At 41.9% G+C, this 18,136-nt stretch overlaps 1 protein-coding gene across 2 annotated transcripts in view; it reads left to right on the top strand.

Moving 5' to 3' along the window:
• Nucleotides 1-2,704: 2,704 nt before the first annotated feature.
• The window catches only part of JMY (junction mediating and regulatory protein, p53 cofactor), a 73,931-nt gene continuing 58,499 nt past the window's right edge, over nt 2,705-18,136 (top strand). The window contains exon 1 of one of the 2 annotated variants that reach the window (XM_033430086.2): nt 2,705-4,535. In XM_033430086.2, the coding sequence (XP_033285977.1) occupies nt 3,495-4,535 (1,041 nt within the window). In that variant the 5' untranslated portion in view covers nt 2,705-3,494. The remainder of the gene's footprint in view (nt 4,536-18,136) is intronic. The other variant, XM_004270842.3, reaches the window with a different exon arrangement.

Genomic DNA, 18,136 nt, shown 5'->3' with positions numbered 1-18,136 from the left:
TGACAACCAGAGACTTCATCATGGGCTCTGTGGACCAGGTAATAAGTGGAGTCTTGACCAAAGTCTGGGTCCACCAGGTCTGTGAAGTCACCTGGTACTCATTTCCCTGGTCCCCAAATATATATTGGGATTGACATATGTGGCAGTTGGAGGAACCCATACATTAAGTCTGTTGATGAGAGCTATCATAGCAGGGAAGTTCAAGTGGAAGCATCTGAAACTGCCTACCTTCCGCCAAGAGAGTGAATCAAAAGCACTATAACCCTGGAGAGGGATAGCAGAGATTAATGCCACTCTTAAAGATGTAGGCATGGTTGTCCCTAGAATAGCTCTGTTTAATATGCTGGTCTGGTCTTTGCAGAATCCAGATGGATTCTAAAGACTTGCTCAACCAAGAAATAGTCCTGATCACAGCTGCCCAGCCAGATGTAGTTTCTTTGCTACAGCAGATAATATGGTCTCTGGTACTCAATATGCAGCCATTGATTTGGCAAATGTGTACTTTTCTATCCCAATCAGGAAAGAAGATCAGAAACACTTTGCTCCAGGGCCATGTTAACTCTCCCACCATCTGCCATAATTTAGCCTGAAGACATCTGGACCACCTGGACATATCACAGAATATCATATTGATACATTACACTGATGACATCATGTTGATCTGGCAGGATGAGTAAGAGGGTGCTGGCATGCTGGAGACATATGCACTCCAGAGGGAGGGAGACAAACTCTACAAAAATTCAGGCACTTGCCAACTCTGTAAAGTTTCTGCACATCCTACGGTCAGGTGTGTGTCAGGACATTCCCTTCAAAGTAAAGGACAGATTGGTGCATGATGCAGCCACTACCAGAATGAAGGAAGCACAATGACTGTTAAGCCTCCCTGGGCTTTGGATGCAACACATTCCACACCTAGGAAAACTGCTCCAGCTCATGTATCAGGCAATGTGGAAGGTGCCAGCTTTGAGTATGGCTCTAAGGAGAGAATGGCTCTGCAGTAGGTCCTCACTGCAGAACAAGCAACCCTGCCGCTTAGAACAAAAATCCCAGCACACCCTATGGTATTCGAGATGGCAGTAGTAGTAAAAGATATGGTGTGAAGTTTTTAGCAAGTCCCAGTGGGAGAATCACAACCCAGGCTCCTGGGGTTATGGAACAAGGTCAAAATGTAGATTTCTGTAGCTTTACTTATTCCCAGGGAGTATTTATACACTCAGAGATCTTGCTTGACAATCAGATATAGCCCTAAATAAAGAATTGTAAAGTACTACAGTCACCTGCCATGGGAATTTCAGTTTTTTTTTTTTATTTCTAGGATAACAGTTACTAAGATAGAGGAGAATAGAGGAGACCAGAAACATTGAAACAACTTTTTTGACAAAACACAGTTGCCAGAGTACTGGGCGAAAATACTTAACACCTGTGTGACCACAAACAATTTTTCTCTAGCACTATTGTGATAAGACATAATGTTGTGGATAAATATTGCAATTTTAATATACATGTAAATAAAAATACTTCCCATAAACATATTCTTTTGGCATTCATTCTTAGCATTTATACTTATCTATAATGTATTATAAGAAGAGAGCTATAATTATCTCATCACTTTTTAACAGAAAAACTGTTAGTAGTAACTTTTCCACAGAAAAGAGGAAATTTTTCTATGATGTGCTATTGTTTGCTTAGCTGGTGATAAAGATTTGCAATGGCTTTTCTCTCTTTCTTCCTGCCTTTCAAAAGGTGTTATTTCTGATTTGCATTTGAGAGTTGCCACAAGTTCAGTTACAAGCTTTGAAAATTTATAGTTCACATAAAGAACTGTAAAAAGGTTTAAAAACCAGTCCTTTTCCCTTTTTGCTCATCCTGCCCTGCCCAAAGTGACCCCATTTTTTTTTTTTTTTTTTTTTGGTCAGAGCAGATCTACAGGTCTAAAATGTCCAGCTGAGTGACAGAAATAAAGCTTTTGGCTGTTTATTCAGATGTCAGGACAATACTGAAGTAAGTATGGCTAACAATGCCAGGTTAATCCAAATGGTCTTGCATATATTTTAGAAATATGGATAAAAGTAACAATTCCCATTGTACTTTACTGTGAATGCAGAATACCTGCAATATGAATTGGATACTAGCAGGAAAAAAAGAATGCCAATAATATAAACTAGATTATAAGATCCACTAGGCAATTTTAAGAATGTGTTTCATCATAGTTCAGTATGAACAGAATTCTTCAGATCTACATGATCTTTTTTTTTTTGGTATGTGCTTTCTGGTAACTTATAATTGAATACTATTTCAAAAGGCTCAAGTCAGTGATCTCACAACGAGGTTCACAGAACAGCACACAATGATGAATCCTGAAGCAATAAAACACTGATGAACTGAGATGTAAACATTCATACTATTGGGACATGACTGAATTTTCATTTAATTTTATTTTATTTTGGAGTTCTACTGGGTTGTCTTCAGACACCTTCCTTTCATATCTTAAACTGTATCGCAAGGGTGCTAGGAGAGAACCCAATAGTCTAGGGGATCCCAATAAAGTTTAGCACATAGTTCACATAACGTTACGGACTACTTTCTGAATATAGGAGTTACCCCTCTGGATGAATGGAGGAAAATTTACACCTGAGAGTCCCTTTGAATGACTGGAGTTCAAAAATTCTCAGCTCCTCCACATTCGTTCCTCTTTTCCTGGGTTCGGAGGCCACCTGTCCCGCAGGGTACACCTGCCTCTCTCTGCGTGCGGATCACCAGCTCCAGAGCGCCGGAGTAGGAGGCTGAGTCGGAGGAAGAGAAGACTCAGGCGCGCGGCCGCGAGCGGGCGGGGGCGGGAGACGCAGAGAGGCGGGGCCGACGCGCGCGAGCGGGCTGTGCGCGCCTCCGCCGCCGCGTCACCAGCGTGCGGCACGTGCCCGTGTTTACGTCCCTCGTGGAGCCGCGACGTCAGCGGCCGAATGGCAACATTGTGGCGATACTGAGGCGCAGAGTTTAGGAGACGCGTCCCTCCGTCACGCCGGCTCCTGTGGGTCGGGAAGAAGAGGAGGGGCGGGGAGATCGGCCCGGGCGAGCGGCGGAGGCTCGCAAGCCGCCGGTCCCGACCACCTACCCGCCTGCGCGGCGCTAGGCAACCCGCGCCTCACCTCCGGAGCGCAGCAGACGCAGCACCGCGGCCTCGCTCGGGGGGCGGCCCGGGCGGGCGCGAGGCGCTGCCGCAGCGCAGGGCTTGTAAACAGATCCGGCCGCACGTGACCATGTGAACTACCTGCTCCTGCGACGCGTATTGTCTTTCCCGCGAGCCGCACCACAAAGGAGCGCGGTGGGTGCGAGTGCGAAGAGACTGGCGAGCGAGCGGGGAGAGCCGGCCGGCGCGCTAAGATGGCTGAAGGCTCCCGGCGAGGGTGAGCTGGGGGCGCGGTGCAGTCAGCCGGTGAGTCCTCGGGCGGGCAGGGCCGGCGGCGCCTTCCCCGCGGCCTGGCGCCGGAGCCACCATGTCGTTCGCGCTCGAGGAGACGCTCGAGTCGGACTGGGTGGCCGTGCGGCCCCATGTGTTCGACGAGCGCGAGAAGCACAAGTTCGTCTTCATCGTAGCCTGGAACGAGATTGAGGGCAAGTTTGCCATAACCTGCCACAACCGGACGGCCCAGAGGCAGAGAAGCGGCACCCGGGAGCAGGCAGGGGCGCGAGGGGGCGCTGAGCCTGGTGCACCCGCGTCCGACGGGACCCGGGGGCCGGGCAGCCCGGCGGGCAAGGGTCGCCCCGAGACCACTGCCTCCGCGACTGTGGGCAGGAGCCCCGGGTCCCGGAGGCGCCCGGCCTGGGCGGAGGGAGGCTCTCCGCGGAGTGCGTGCAGCCTTCGGGAGGACCCACTGTTGCGGAGTTCGGCCGGCAAAGGGGCGGAGAGCCCTCTCCGGAGCCTAGTGCGGGCCAACTCCAGCCCGGTCCGGAGGACATCTGGAGGCAGGGATGTGGCGGGGGCTGCGGCTGCGGCAGCCCCGCCGGCGCCCAAGGAGGCGCCGGTGTCGTCGGTGCGGGTAGTGAGCGCCTGCGGGACGGTCACCGAGGAGATCGAGGTGCTGGAAATGGTGAGGGAGGACGAGGCGGACCCGGCGGCGCTGGCGCTCTCGGACGCTGAGCAGCCGCAGCCCGCCGCCGAGCTGGAGTCCCCGGCCGAGGAGTGCAGCTGGGCCGGGCTCTTCTCCTTCCAGGATCTGCGCGCTGTGCACCAGCAGCTGTGCTCCGTGAACTCGCAGCTGGAGCCGTGCCTGCCTGTGTTCCCCGAGGAGCCCTCGGGCATGTGGACGGTGCTGTTCGGGGGCGCCCCGGAGATGACCGAGCAGGAGATAGACACGCTGTGTTACCAGCTACAGGTTTACCTGGGTCACGGCCTGGACACCTGTGGCTGGAAGATCCTCTCCCAGGTACTCTTCACCGAGACCGATGACCCGGAGGAGTATTACGAAAGCCTTAGCGAGCTGCGGCAGAAGGGCTACGAAGAAGTGCTTCAGCGGGCCAGGAAGCGCATCCAGGAGGTAAGAACGTAGTCTGGGCTCCACTCATTGCTTTTGGTTCCTCCTCACTGCCGGAGGCTGGAGCCTCGGTCTAGGTTGTGCGCATTTGGGGCGCTTGTGTTTCTAGCTAAACAAGGGAAAAGGAATGGCTCTTGACCTATCTCCCCCTTTATTCCTTTCAATAGTGGGGAAAACCGTGGCTTTCCTTAGTTTGCTCTGTGAAGGAACTTTGATAAGTCTTTAGAGTTCTGCCTCCCACTTATCACATAGCTTCTATAAAGTGCTCTGTTTGCTACTAAGTACTGGTAATAAGATTAAAGCCATTTAGCAGAAAGCTGTCCCATAAGTATAAGCTAAATGAGTGTTTCTCTTTGTCCCTGAAGTTGTTTCCAGCAATAATTACCCAGATTATTAACCTTAGTTTCCTGGCGTCATGTTCATTTATTCAAAATGGTTTGTCTTATGGAGCAAAAACGGTCAGTTTTTTGTCTCCATGTGTGATTTGGCAACTTAGGCAAATTTACAAATCATTTTCCTCCAGATGAGTGGCCTGTCCAAATGAAAAAGCCCCTACTGACAATTGGATGCAAATGGACTTTGAAAGGTTTTATACACACTCTAGGAATATAGCAAGTCTTTAAAGAGAGCTCATGTTTCACTCTTGTTTTAGGGAGAAAAAAGGCCCTGGGCAGGAATGTTTATTATGCTTTTGGACTTGAGAAGTAAAAGTAGTGCAAACACTTTTTCAAACGAATCTTTAAAATAACAGGAAACAATGGGAAAAGGTCTGAATGGTTATACGCAGGGAGCTCTACGATGAGGAAAAGATACGTATAATTTGAGGTCATGTGTACTTATCAGCTTCTGCTGAAAAAACTACTAAAGAAGTACTCTCGTTCTCAAAGCAATTTATTATTTTTAGTATTAGTATCAATTGAGGTTGGAGTTGGGGTGGGGAAATGCCCCCTTTTATCGTGTTTATATTGCTGACACTGTGTTGTCATCTGTCAGCCTTGCCTATGTTTCTGTACTACTTGAATCCTATTAGTGCTAGGAAGCTGGAGCCTTCTGGTTTCTTCATAGAATATTATGAAGTCTTTGCTAGACTTAAGGATTTAGGAAATAATACTTTATTGCTTATCCCACGGTGCTCTCTTAAAACTTAGAGTGAATCCAGGTTTTGACTTCTGTTAGTTTACTTTATGCTAAACATCACCCATCATAGTATGATCCTGTAGTTCCAGGAATCTGTTTTTATTTCCCTTTTTATCATCTCATTTCTGGAGTCTGTGTTCTACCTTAAATCCTTTCTGGAAGGAAGTGACAAATCTTAAAATGGTCACATTCTCTTTAGAGTTTTCATAGTGACCGGTATTTCTTTTAAACTGCAAGAACAAAGTTAGTGCTTCTTTCGCTTATTCATTTTACAGGTATATATTATCCTTTTTTTAAAACTTTCTATGTTTTAAACCCTGAATGATGTAGGTATGTCTGCTTTTAACTTTACTGATACTCAGAAAAAATAATTATTTCTGGTTATTTCATTCAAACTGGGTCAAAAATGAAGGCTGCTGAAAAATATAGTTTATTACAGTTTTCTAGAACTCATGTACTTTTTTGAAAAAGAGTATTTTTCCTAATTAAGGTTATATTGACCATAATGTTTTATTCTCTTCAACAGAGAAAATTTAAACTTTTAAAGAGTATTTTGTTTTGGGAAAAACTCTAAATGAAGTCTGTTCATTGAACATTAAATACATAAATTTTTGGTTCTTCGCTTAGTTGAACAGTATTTAAAAAATAGCTATCAAGGACAACAAATAGGTTCAGTTATAATGCCCACCCTTATTTCTACTGGAAGGTTATTTTGGAAGAAATTAAGCTCAGTAGGGGGAAAGGATTGCATGATTAATTAGTGATGTCTGCCATGGGTGTGACAGTGGGAGTGTATGGCATAACTGCCATATATTGTTTTCTTCCCCATCTGCTTAAATTTTTTGCTGTCTTAATAGTTCGCAGTACCATTTTTTTTGGTAAAATCGTTGTATAAGTTGTGTCATTTTATCGATTCTATTGAGTTAGTAATTATGTCTAAATCTTTTTTTTTTTTTAATTCCCAGTTCCACAATTCTTGTGGAATTGGTTATAGGTTTTTAAAAACTAGGTATATGTGGTAAATCAAACATATTCTTAGGTATGTGTTGCTGGAAAATTTGATCCTTTGGTCATGTCTTTCCTTTAATTCCTCTGAATCTGTTTTCCGGTTCTTTTTTCTACAGTCTTCCTTTTCCTATCCATTTAAAGGTTTCAGTTTAGAGACCACACCTATTTGTGCAAAATAGTCAGTAAATTGTGGAAGGAGGGTTTTTTTTTTTAATAGAACAGACTGTACAACGAGACTGTAAACTTCTCAAGGTCACCAGCCTTGACAGTATCATGGAATTCTCTTCTTTGCCACCCCTAGTTCAGGGCCACACATCTTGTGAGCACTCTTAATAATAGTGGACAAAGGACACCAGTTTTTGTTGTTGTTGTTGTTTTTTAGTGTTGCAGGAATTTAAAAGATTTAGAAGTGTCATTTTAATGTAAAGTTGTGAGTAAATAAAAATTTTGAGCTGATAAATGTAAATTCCTCAAGGACCATACTGTTTAAAAACAAGGAGAAAAATCTCTTAAAACTGTAAATACTGTACATAACTTCCTAAATAAGGAGTTGTTATCTGGGGTTGGTGAATTTCCTATAAATTGAGGGGAGCTATAGATGGACTTTAATGGAGTACCTTAAGTAGAATGCATAGGTGTCTGTATATGCATAGGCATAGTCACAGTTTTGGAGGGAAAGGCTTAAAGGTGTTCTTCAAAAAGAGCCTTAAAACCACAATTATAAATTATCTGCTTTGTAAGCTTAGGACATAACCTCTATTGGAATTTAATTTTTGGAATATATTTATGATTTAATATGGGGTTATAAGAAGTAGTCCTATATCTGTCTTGTGGAGTATTGAAGAATTAAACCTTAAGTTTTCTGCCAGAAGTTTTTATTAATGGTTTACAAATTTGGTCAGTTGACTAGTTTGTGAGGTGGTACAATTTATACAATATTAATGAAATTATTTTTATATGACATAAGAATTGAGATTGTGTACTACTTAGGGCTTTAATCTTGAGTGCAAATGAAATGTGAAATTTATTACATGGTAGGCTTGTCTTGGACTTTTACAAGGATTTACTGTAAGTAGTGCTATTTATATAGCAAGCACTAAATCCCTGAATGAATCGAGTGCCACCAAGGCCTCTTGGAATGGTTTCAGCAGTAGCCTTGGTTGTTGGTTAAAGCTGAGTATCATATCACAAGCCATACCATGGTTTACCTTTGATGACGTGGATTTTGTAAATAATGGTTTCAGTATAAGGACCACTATTGAAATGATTGTGGTCCTTTAGATAGTAAACCTTAACCATGACGGTAGGCTTGATTAAAATCTAAAAATCATTGTTCACTTTGGAATTTATGATGTTTACAAAACTGCTCAATTCTAACTTTTCCAGTTGAAACCACTGAGAGAAGCATGTGTTTTCAAAAGCAGCCATGTAAGGCACACAGTAGACAGAGCGTACTCTGTTTGGAGTCAGGAAAACCTGGGCTTGAATTAGTACTCATCACTTCTGTGACCTGTTTAGTTATTTAACCTCTTTAAAACAGAGAAATGGGGAAAATGCTTAAAGCATTTCCGAAGACTTAAGACATGAAAAAGTACCTAAAATGTGTTTGGCACTTATAAAGGAGGCTTCCAGAAAGTGTTGCTTCAAGGCAGTGTAAATATTGGCACTACTTAGGTATTGGGGCGCTTCACATTACCTATCCCCTTTCATCCTCCACTCTATCTTCTGAGACAAGTGGCATTTTATACATATTTTACTGAAGCAGAAGTTGAGATTTGGCCAATTTTAAACTGCTGAGCAGTGACTAAACTCAGAGATTCAAACTTGATTTGTCCTAATCCAGACATAGGCCTTTTCTACACATGCCTTGTTTCCCTGATGACATTAGAAAGGATGTCAGTCTCCGCTCCTGAGAATGGGACGGTGGCATCAGTAATTTAAAATCTAGCCAGGTAAATAATGAACTTTTAAATTAAGGTAACTTGTTCGTTTTACTTCAAATTAATCATGATAGGCATAGTGTAGGGCATAGTCCACACGTTGTGTTTTAGAAGTAGGTTGCCTAGGGTGCAAGGATGGGTTTATGTTAGACAAGAGTGCCCAATCACTGTTTTCCTTTGTATTTTAAAATGACTATAAACAACTCCTGACTTGAGCTGTTTAAGAGAAGGAGCAAGGAGCTCTATGAAGATTGTTTACTTATCACCCCTCTTCCCAATTATGACTTTACTAATTTTCCTGGAAAACTAAGATTAGCTATAAAACTCCAGAGCACTGCTGAAGCCCCAACTACAGACAGTCCCCGACTTAAGGTGGTTCAGTTTTAAGATGATATGAAAGTGATACGCATTCAGTAGGAACAGTATTTCAAATTTTGATCTTTTCCTGGGTATCTTACTCTTGTAACACTGGGCAGCACGCTGCAGCTCCCAGTCAGCCACAGGGTCAGTAGGGTAAAGAACCGTTCTGTGCCCATACAACCTTTCTGTTTTCACTTTCAGTACAGTATTCAATCAATTACATGAGATATTTAACACTTTATTATAAAATAAGCTTTTGTTAGATGATTTTTACCCAAGTGTAGGCTAATGTGAGTGTTCTGAGCATATTTAAGGTAGGCTAGCCTAAGCTATAATGTTCAGTGGGTTAGGTGTATTAAATGCAGTTCTGATTTACAATACTTTAAACTTATGATGGGTTTATCGGGCAGTAACCCCAGTGTAAGTCAAGGAAGATCTGTGTATACATTAGAGAAATGACAGTCGTTTAGGAGTCCTAGGATGCTGGTCTTTGGGCCAGTGAGCCACAACCCATGATTAGGTATAAATAGTAGAAGCAGTCTCAGGAAGGACATAATGTACTTAGTTGCAGAGGACAGAGCTGTTCTGCCTGGATATTTCCATGAACATGGTGCAAACTGCTCTTTTACTGTAAAACAGTTAAGGAATAATGAAGCTAAATGAATTTTGTGGGATTCTTGAAAGTTGTGATGAAAGACAACAGTTGTGATGAAAGACAACAACGTTGTTTTAACAGCTGGAAACTGTTAAAATAATGACTTAGATATTTATCTCTTTCTTCAATCCTATGTCCCAATAAACTTTTGGCTATTTGTCATATTACTGAAAAAAAAAAAGGTAGGTGTAGAAAAAAAGTTGAATATATGTTTCTCAGTTAGTGTTTCTGTAAAACAGAAACATGGAGGCTGGTGGCAGGATGGCAGCTTTCCTGATAAATAATTTATGTGGTGGTTTCTCTGCTTGCCATTTAACATCACATGATTCCTGGCCCACCAGATATTTCACAGACATGTTTCCTCCTTGCTAAAACAAGACCAATTTGGACAAATACTTTCGTAATGTGAGTACTATCTTGTGTGTGTGTGTGTGTGTGTGTGTGTGTGTGTGTGTGTATGTGTTGAAGGGAGAAGGTGAGTGGGAGGTTTGGTTTGTCAGACATAACAGTTGTTGTGGTTGAATTAGCAATCTTCATTCCCAAAATCTTAACATGTAACTTTAGTCTCACTGTTCTCCATTGCTGCTTTATTTGGCCTTTTATTGATTGTAGAATATTGTTGGAAGTGGTACTTGAAAGCACAGGGTGGCTTTCCATTGATGGTTAGATGTATGTGTGCTTATATTTTTGTAATGGGAAATTTCCCTGTGGCTCTTTTCACTACTCATTAATAGGCCAGGATCTGCTCCCTCTGAATCTACCCAGTTTCCTTAGTTGTCATAGGAGAAAAATTAAGTTGTATGAGTAAGAGACATAGGCAGTGAAGACTGAACAATAGTTCTTGGTGCTGTTTGTTTTTTGATAGAGGTGGTGAAGTTCATTTGGCTTTTCAAGCTTCTTGTAGGGGACTGTTAATACCAAGTAGCCTTAACACAGAGTTAAGTTACTAAAACTGCATAGGAGCAGAGAAGGATTCATTCAGCAAAAAGCTAGAAATTTTTGAGTTGTTTTCTTAAGTGTGGGGAATTGCCCTTATGCTGGTCCTTGAATTTTAAATTTTATATAGTTATAATTGCATATAATAGACTTTTCAGATTATAGTGAAGGTTTTGTATAATAGGCTATGAAATAAAAATAGGCCTTGTGAGCTAGACATTTTATAGAGAGTGGTCCTAAGGATAAATGAAGTTCATTTAATGATTTGGGGCTTTATTGTAACTTCTAAGGTTACAGTGAGGGTGATGGCTTGGGGCTTAGTTTATTCAACAAATGTTATTAGTGCAATGAAGTAATATAGGCACAGGGAGAATACAGTGATAAACAAGAATGATCATTTTCTTCAGGAAAAAAATTTTAATTAAAATTGGTTACCAAGTCATCCTGCTGCTAACAATTAGTTGGGGTAGGGTACTTTTTAAGAAATGTCTCACTACACTATCTTAATTAATGCTTAGTGGAAAGAAAATTTATTGAACATGGCTCAGGAAAATCTGTGTTTTTGTCCTAGTTGTGATACTAGTTGCTTGACCTTATGCTGTCACTTACCCTCTGTGGGCGTTAATTTCATGTTTGCAGAATGAAATTACAGTCTTCTTTTCCATAAGGATCCAGGGCAGTTTACAAACACAGTGTGGCAACTGTTGGGACCTGAGCCACTTGTTTTATGTGCTTGTATCCAGGTTTGGGTCCCTCTGCAGTAAGGTGACTGTCTAAGACATAGCACTTCTAATGTTGCTAGAGTTTCTTCAGGCTTTGAAAAAGCTCTGATTCATTTTTGAGTACACGAGGGCACTGAAGCAGGCAGGAGTGGTGTTTCTGCCTGTTTTTTTTTTACTCGTTTTCTAGTCCTCACTTTGTTCATTATCATTACTTGAGGGTTTTTTGTGTGTGTGTGCTTTTCCCTATGGACTTTATTGTTAAAACTGCTTTCCCATTATTTTTTTGATAACTTGCTGAAGTTACACTTACAAAACCGTTTAATTACTAAAATTATTTCTGAAAGCCATTCTTCCTCTTCACCTTGCTATCTGAGTCTGTCCCGTCTTTACTGACTCTTAACAGGGTAATAACTGGGGCAACCAATATGTAGAGACGTATGTGAGGCTCTAGGTTTTTTTTGTAGTTTTTTTTTTAATTGATTCATTAGTTAATGTATTTGTTTGGCTGCGTTGGGTTTTCGTTGCTGTGCACGGGCTTTCTCTTGTTGCGGCGAGCAGGGGCTACTCTTCGTTGCCCTCTATGGGCTTCTCATTCTGGTGGCTTCTCGTTGTGGAGCACGGGCTCTAGGCGGGTGGGCTTCAGTAGTTGCAGCACATGTGCTCAGTAGTTGAGCACGCAGGGTCAGTAGTTGTGGCACACGGTCTTGGTTGCTCTGCGGCATGTGGGATCTTCCCGGACCAGGGCTCGAACCTGTGTTCCCTGCGTTGGCAGGCAGATTCTCAACCACTGTGCGACCAGGAAAGTCCTGAGGCTCTAGTTTTTAATGATCACAATAACTAATTTTTATTGAATGCTTCCTGTGGGTCAAGCACTGTGCAGACGTATTTAAATATTGATACATTAAGTTAGCATGTTGATAGGAGTTAAGAGGTAGGGTTCAAGTGAGTTTGAGCCCTGCTTCTCCACTTAATAGCTTTATGTATTTGGGCCCACCTAATTCTCTCAGTGCCTTAGCTTCCTCATCTGTAAAGTGAGGAGAATAATACTGCTGCCTCATAGAGTGATTTAAAAGTAGCATTTATGTAAGGTACTTAGAACAGTGCCATTTACTCAATAAACACTTGATAAATGTTAACTCTTATTAATATTAATCTTCATATCAACCTAACAGGTAGGGATTTTACAATAGAGGAAACAGGTTCAAAGTGATTAGATAAACTTGCCTAAGATAACATATCTGTGTAAGAGAACCAGATTCAAATCCATGCCTGATTCCAGCTGGTTTTCTTAACCACTAGACTATCTTCACCCCTGTAGAAAGGGAATAAGGCTAACTGATAAACTTAGCCTTTGTCAAATTGAAATACATGGTTAATGTCTCATCATTGGACAGAAACATTAACAGTGTCTGGCTGATGACTTTTTTTGGGCCTTTGTCAAATTGAAGTACATGGTTAATGTCTCATCATTGGACAGAAACATTAACAGTGTTTGGCTGATGACTGTTTTTGGAAAACCTTGATTATGTTCATATACTGTAACCAACCATGTTGTCTGTCATTGGAGAACATTGTAATCCCAGAGGAGGTGAATTTAAATTTGTGCATGTATGATACATAAAACTCTAATGTGAGACAGAATGCATATGTCTTTCTTATACAGACTCATAAAAATAATTTTCCTGTAACCACAGGAAGAATAAATGTTACACTGATGTTTAAATATCTGTTGTAATTTCTGTTCTATATTAAGCTAGCTAAGGGTGAGTTGGTTTAGATGGTGTGATAATAACTTACTTTCAAGAAAATTTATTTTCTCCTCTAAACATTTCCTGATACTTTTTCCCCCCACAGTAGAAATAGGGAATTTGGTGTATTTTAAGGTAAGACCTGAAATCTACCTCGTTTCTCATGCTGTTTATTCCCATTTCAAACAATTGGTAAATAACTTTGAATAGTTAATATTATACTCCCCTTCCCCTCATAACTATACTAAATAATTATCTTACTTTTCTGGCTAGGCAGAGGAGGAAGGCAGTTAAGGATGTTAACTCTCTTGATATATTTTCAGTTGGAAATCCTGCCTCCTTTTTTTTCCCTTTTATATTAGGTGATGTGAGTTTGGGTATTGGGATTGCCAAATGAAAATGAAAGGTTATGCCAAGTAGGGTTAGAGAAAGGGAGTTTGGGATTGACATGTACACACTGCTGTATTTAATATAGATAACCAACAAAGATCTACTGTATAGCACAGGGAACTCTGCTCAATACTCTGTAATAACCTAAATGGAAAAAGAATTTGAAGAATAGATACTTGTACTATATGTATAACTGAATCACTTTGCTGTACACCCGAAACTAACACAACATTGTTAATCAACCATACTCCAATATAAAATTAAAAAAAAAAAAGAAATGGAGGATTAAGAGAGAAAGGGACAAGAATTAACTTTAGCAATAGCTGAACATGCATTATTTTGGTGAAAGGAAATTATGTGCCAGCTCACAGTGAAGCCTGTCAAGGTGCTTGATTTTTGTAAACAGTGTGTTAAAAGGTCTCTGGCTCCCTGGAGGGCCTGGGAGTTGGCTCTTGAGCAGGTTTTACTCTATATGTGAAGTGCTATGAGACCTAAAACTTGAAAGAAAAAAAAACTTATTTTTATTGAGTTATAATTGATTTTCAATATTATATTAGTTTCAGGTGTACAACATAGTGATTCAAAATTTTTGTAGATTATACTCCATCTAAAGTTGCTGTAGGACTTTCCTGGTGGCACAGTGGTTAAGAGTCTGCCTGCCAGTGCAGGGGACATAGGTTCGATCCCTGGTCTGAGAAGATCCCACAGACCATGGAGCAACTAAGCCCGTGTGCCACAACTACTGAGCCTGTGCTCTAGAGCCTGCAAGCCACAACTACTGAGCCCGTGTGCCACAACTGTTGAAGCCCGCACACCTAGAGCCTGTGCTCTGCAACGAGAGAAGCCCCCGCTCACTACAACTAGAGAAAGCCCGCGCACAGCAATGAAGACCCAATGCAGCCAAAAATAAATAAATAAATTTATATATAAAACAAAAATTTACTGTAAAATATTAGCGATGTTCCCTTTGCTGTACAGCATATCCTTGTAGCTTATTTACTTTATACATAATACTTTGTCCCTTTTAATCCCCTTACCTCTATTTCCCATCCCCCTTGCCCTCTCCCCACTGGTAACCACTAGTTTGTTCTCTATATCTCTGAGTCTGTTTCTTTTTTGTTGTTATGTTCATTCCTTTGTTTTATTTTTTAGACTCCATATATATGTGATATCATACCGTATTTGTCTTTTCTGAGTTGTTTTACTAAGCATAATACCCTCCAGGTCCATCCATGTTGTTCAGATGGCAAAATTTCATTTTTTTAAAATGGCTGAGTATTATTCCATTGTATATATTTTTCATCGTATTTTCAGTCTTCCTAGACCCAGAAGATTGGTATCATTCACGTAAGGGAAAGATGATAGACTGGTTATGAGTAGGGACAAATAAGGTAGTGGTTAAGAGCTTGAGTTAAGCTGTGGAGGATTCACTTCTGTCTTTCACCAGCTACCTAACTTTAGGCAAGTTCTGGTTCTTTGCCTCTGGTTCTTTGTAAAATGACATAATAGTTATACCTACATCACTGTGTTATATGTACATACTGATTAGTAAATGCATACTGATTCAGAAATGTTAAATATGAATTTTAGAACTGAAGAACTATGGAGTCATTCATGCATTGGTTACTGCTTTCTCATGTTGCTCCTACACCCACTTTAGTTTAATCTCACTGTTTCATCCTTGGACTATTTCAAGGATGAAAATATTGAAACTATTCAATAGTTTGAATAGTTTGGATGTATGGACTGTTTCATCTCACTATTTCATCCTTAGCTCCCCTTCAGTGTCTTCCTTGCATTGTAGCCTTTGTATACCTTGCTCCCAAACTATTTTATGATGTGGACCATTTTTAAAGTCTTTATTGAATTTGTTACAATGTTGCTTCTGTTTTATGTTTTGGTTTTTTGGCCCTGCGGCATGTGGGATCCTAGCTCCCCGACCAGGGATCGAACCTGCACCCCCTGCATTGGATGGCAAAGTCTTAACCACTGGACCACCACGGAAGTCCCCCAAACTATTTTAAAGCATTACTTTGCACATCTTCATACCCAACTCTTTAGCTGTAACATACACACACCAAACCAAACTCCTCCATTGCTTACCATTGTCCTGTGAACAGATTCCAAATTCCTGACATTCAGAGTCACGCATATTTTGGTTAGCTTGCCAGTCTCTTATCTCTTTCTCTGCTCTACGTGAACCTTTCATTATTCTAGTCAAGCTCTTTTACCCATTATTCACTGAGCTCACTGTACACCATGCTCCATTGTATAGGACACCCACCCCACCCATGTTGTCATTCTTTTGTCTAAGTTCCACCCTTCTTTCCAGGGCCAGGTCAGGTGCCCTTCCTGAAGAAAGTCATTTCTGACCACTGTCAGAAACCAGAGGACTTGCTGTCAGAAATTCGGAGATCAGAGAGGCCTTATGTTCATACGGTTCATATCATGCATAACTGCTGCCCTGGTTTTTCTCCTTATGGACCCCTTCTACCCTTTAAAATGCATTTAACCAGGAGACAGAGATGGGGTTTGTTGTTAGTTTTTTCTAATGCCTGAATTCCCCAGTGTTTCTGTACACAGCAGGTGCTCGGTAGATGTTTTTTGATATGTTATAAAGGTGGTTTCTGTGTATGACATGTATACATGTACCTAACATTTTTTTTTTTTTTTGCGGTAAGCGGGCCTCTCACTGTTGTGGCCTCTCCTGTTGCGGAGCACAGGCTCCGGACGCGCAGGCTCAGCGGCCATGGCTCACGGGCCCAGCCGCTCCGCGGCATGTGGGATCTTCCTGGACCGGGGCACGAACCCGTGTCCCCTGCATCGGCAGGTGGACTCTCAACCACTGCGCCACCAGGGAAGCCCACATGTACCTAACATTTTAATTAAAGGTGTCTCCTCCCCAGGAGTAAAATGAAGTCAAATTTGCCACTCACCTATGAAGTGAAGAATCTGAAAACCAGTTTTTATTTATTTTTTATTTTTTTTTGCAGTACGTGGGCCTCTCACTGCTGTGGCCTCTCCCGTTGCGGAGCACAGGCTCCGGACGCGCAGGCTCAGTGGCCATGGCTCACGGGCCCAGCCGCTCCGCGGCATGTGGGTTCTTCCCGGACCGGGGCACGAACCCATGCCCCCTGCATGGGCAGGCAGACTCTCAACCACTGTGCCACCAGGGAAGCCCTGAAAACCAATTTTTAAAATATCAGAATGGGCCATTACTGTCAGTAGCCCTTACACTTTGTAAAATTGGATTTCAGCATTAACAGTTGTTGACAATCAGTGATTAACATAGAAATAACAAAAATGATTCAAACAAGAACAGAATTGAGCAGTACTTTGTGAATGTGGAAAATGTGTGTGGCATTGGTCCTTACTTGACAGTTGGGGAAACAAGTCACCTAGACCTAAGGGCAGTTCCTAGGGCCACAGATCCAATTTCATTGCTGGTATAGGCCTCTCCCATCTGAGCACCTCATTGCTAGTCTTGAGTCACCCTTTTCCACAAACAGATGATTGTTTGCATGTCTTAATAATTAATGATGATATTATTTGTAGATTTTTATGTTGCTTCTTAAACATCTTTTTTTTTTGGCTGTGTTGGGTCTTTGTTGCTGCGCACCGGCTTTCTCTAGTTGCAGCGAGCAGGGGCTACTCTTCGTTGTGGTGCACGGGCTTCTCATTGCGTTGGCTTCTCTTGCTGCGGAGCACGGGTTCTAGGTGCGAGGGCTTCAGTAGTTGTGGCTCGCAGGCCCCTAGAGCTCATGGGGGGTGTCAGTTGCGGAGCGTGGGCTCAGTAGTTGTGGTGCACAGGCTTACTTGCTCTGTGGCATGTGGGATCTTCCTGGACCAGGGATCAAATCCATGTCTGCTGCATTGGCAGGCGGATTCTTAACCACTGCACCACCAGGGAAGTCCTAAACATCTTTTTTTTTTCTTTTTTCCTGGCTGTACCTCGAGGCATGTGGGATCTTAGTTCCCAGACCAGGGATCGAACCCACACCCTGTGCAGTGGAAGCACAGAGTCTTTAATCACTGGACCACTGGGGAAGTCCCTAAACATCTTATTAATTAAGGGGAAAAAAATGAGGCGCTCTTTGGGGATTGACACATTAAAGTAGGAAGAAAGTTATGAAACTCTGCTCAGGAGAGAGTTTAGCTTCTAAATTTTATACCTAGGACTTCAGAAATTATTCTAGGATCTTCAAGGATAGTGGCAGTCCTATAATCCTGAAGTCAGAAAGAGGACTCTAGAACTAACTCTGATTGGCACGGTACAGGATGGGGACTCCACAGTTAAGCACAGGAGGTGCTCTTTTTCCCTCCTGTATTTGTAACTTTTCACTGGGTTAGAAGCCAAGTTGAATAGGATTAGGGAAGGGAGTAAATGGCACAAGGTAGTTTTGTTCTTTCTCTGTTGCAGTGGTTATGGTTAGGGGAGTCTTGAAAGAAATTATTTAAAAGCTGTTGTCACTATCTCCTTTAACAACCTGATGAAAGTTGTGGGTCCTTGCCCTAGAGAAATTTTGCAATAAGCAGAGCTTTGTTTCAAAAATCAGTGTAGGTTAAAAGCTTAGTTTTTATCAGGTTAGATCAGGGGAGGCAAAAAAGTGTCCATTAGGAAAGCTGGAAAGAAGGGTAAGGGAGAAGTGTTCTACTTATTAGGCTAATATATTTAATTAATGCTTTATATAATTCTGCTTCATTTCTT

The sequence above is a fragment of the Orcinus orca genome, chromosome 3, assembly GCF_937001465.1.
Source record: "Orcinus orca chromosome 3, mOrcOrc1.1, whole genome shotgun sequence".
Lineage (NCBI taxonomy): Eukaryota > Metazoa > Chordata > Mammalia > Artiodactyla > Delphinidae > Orcinus > Orcinus orca.
This window is presented reverse-complemented; position numbering and strand designations above follow the sequence as displayed.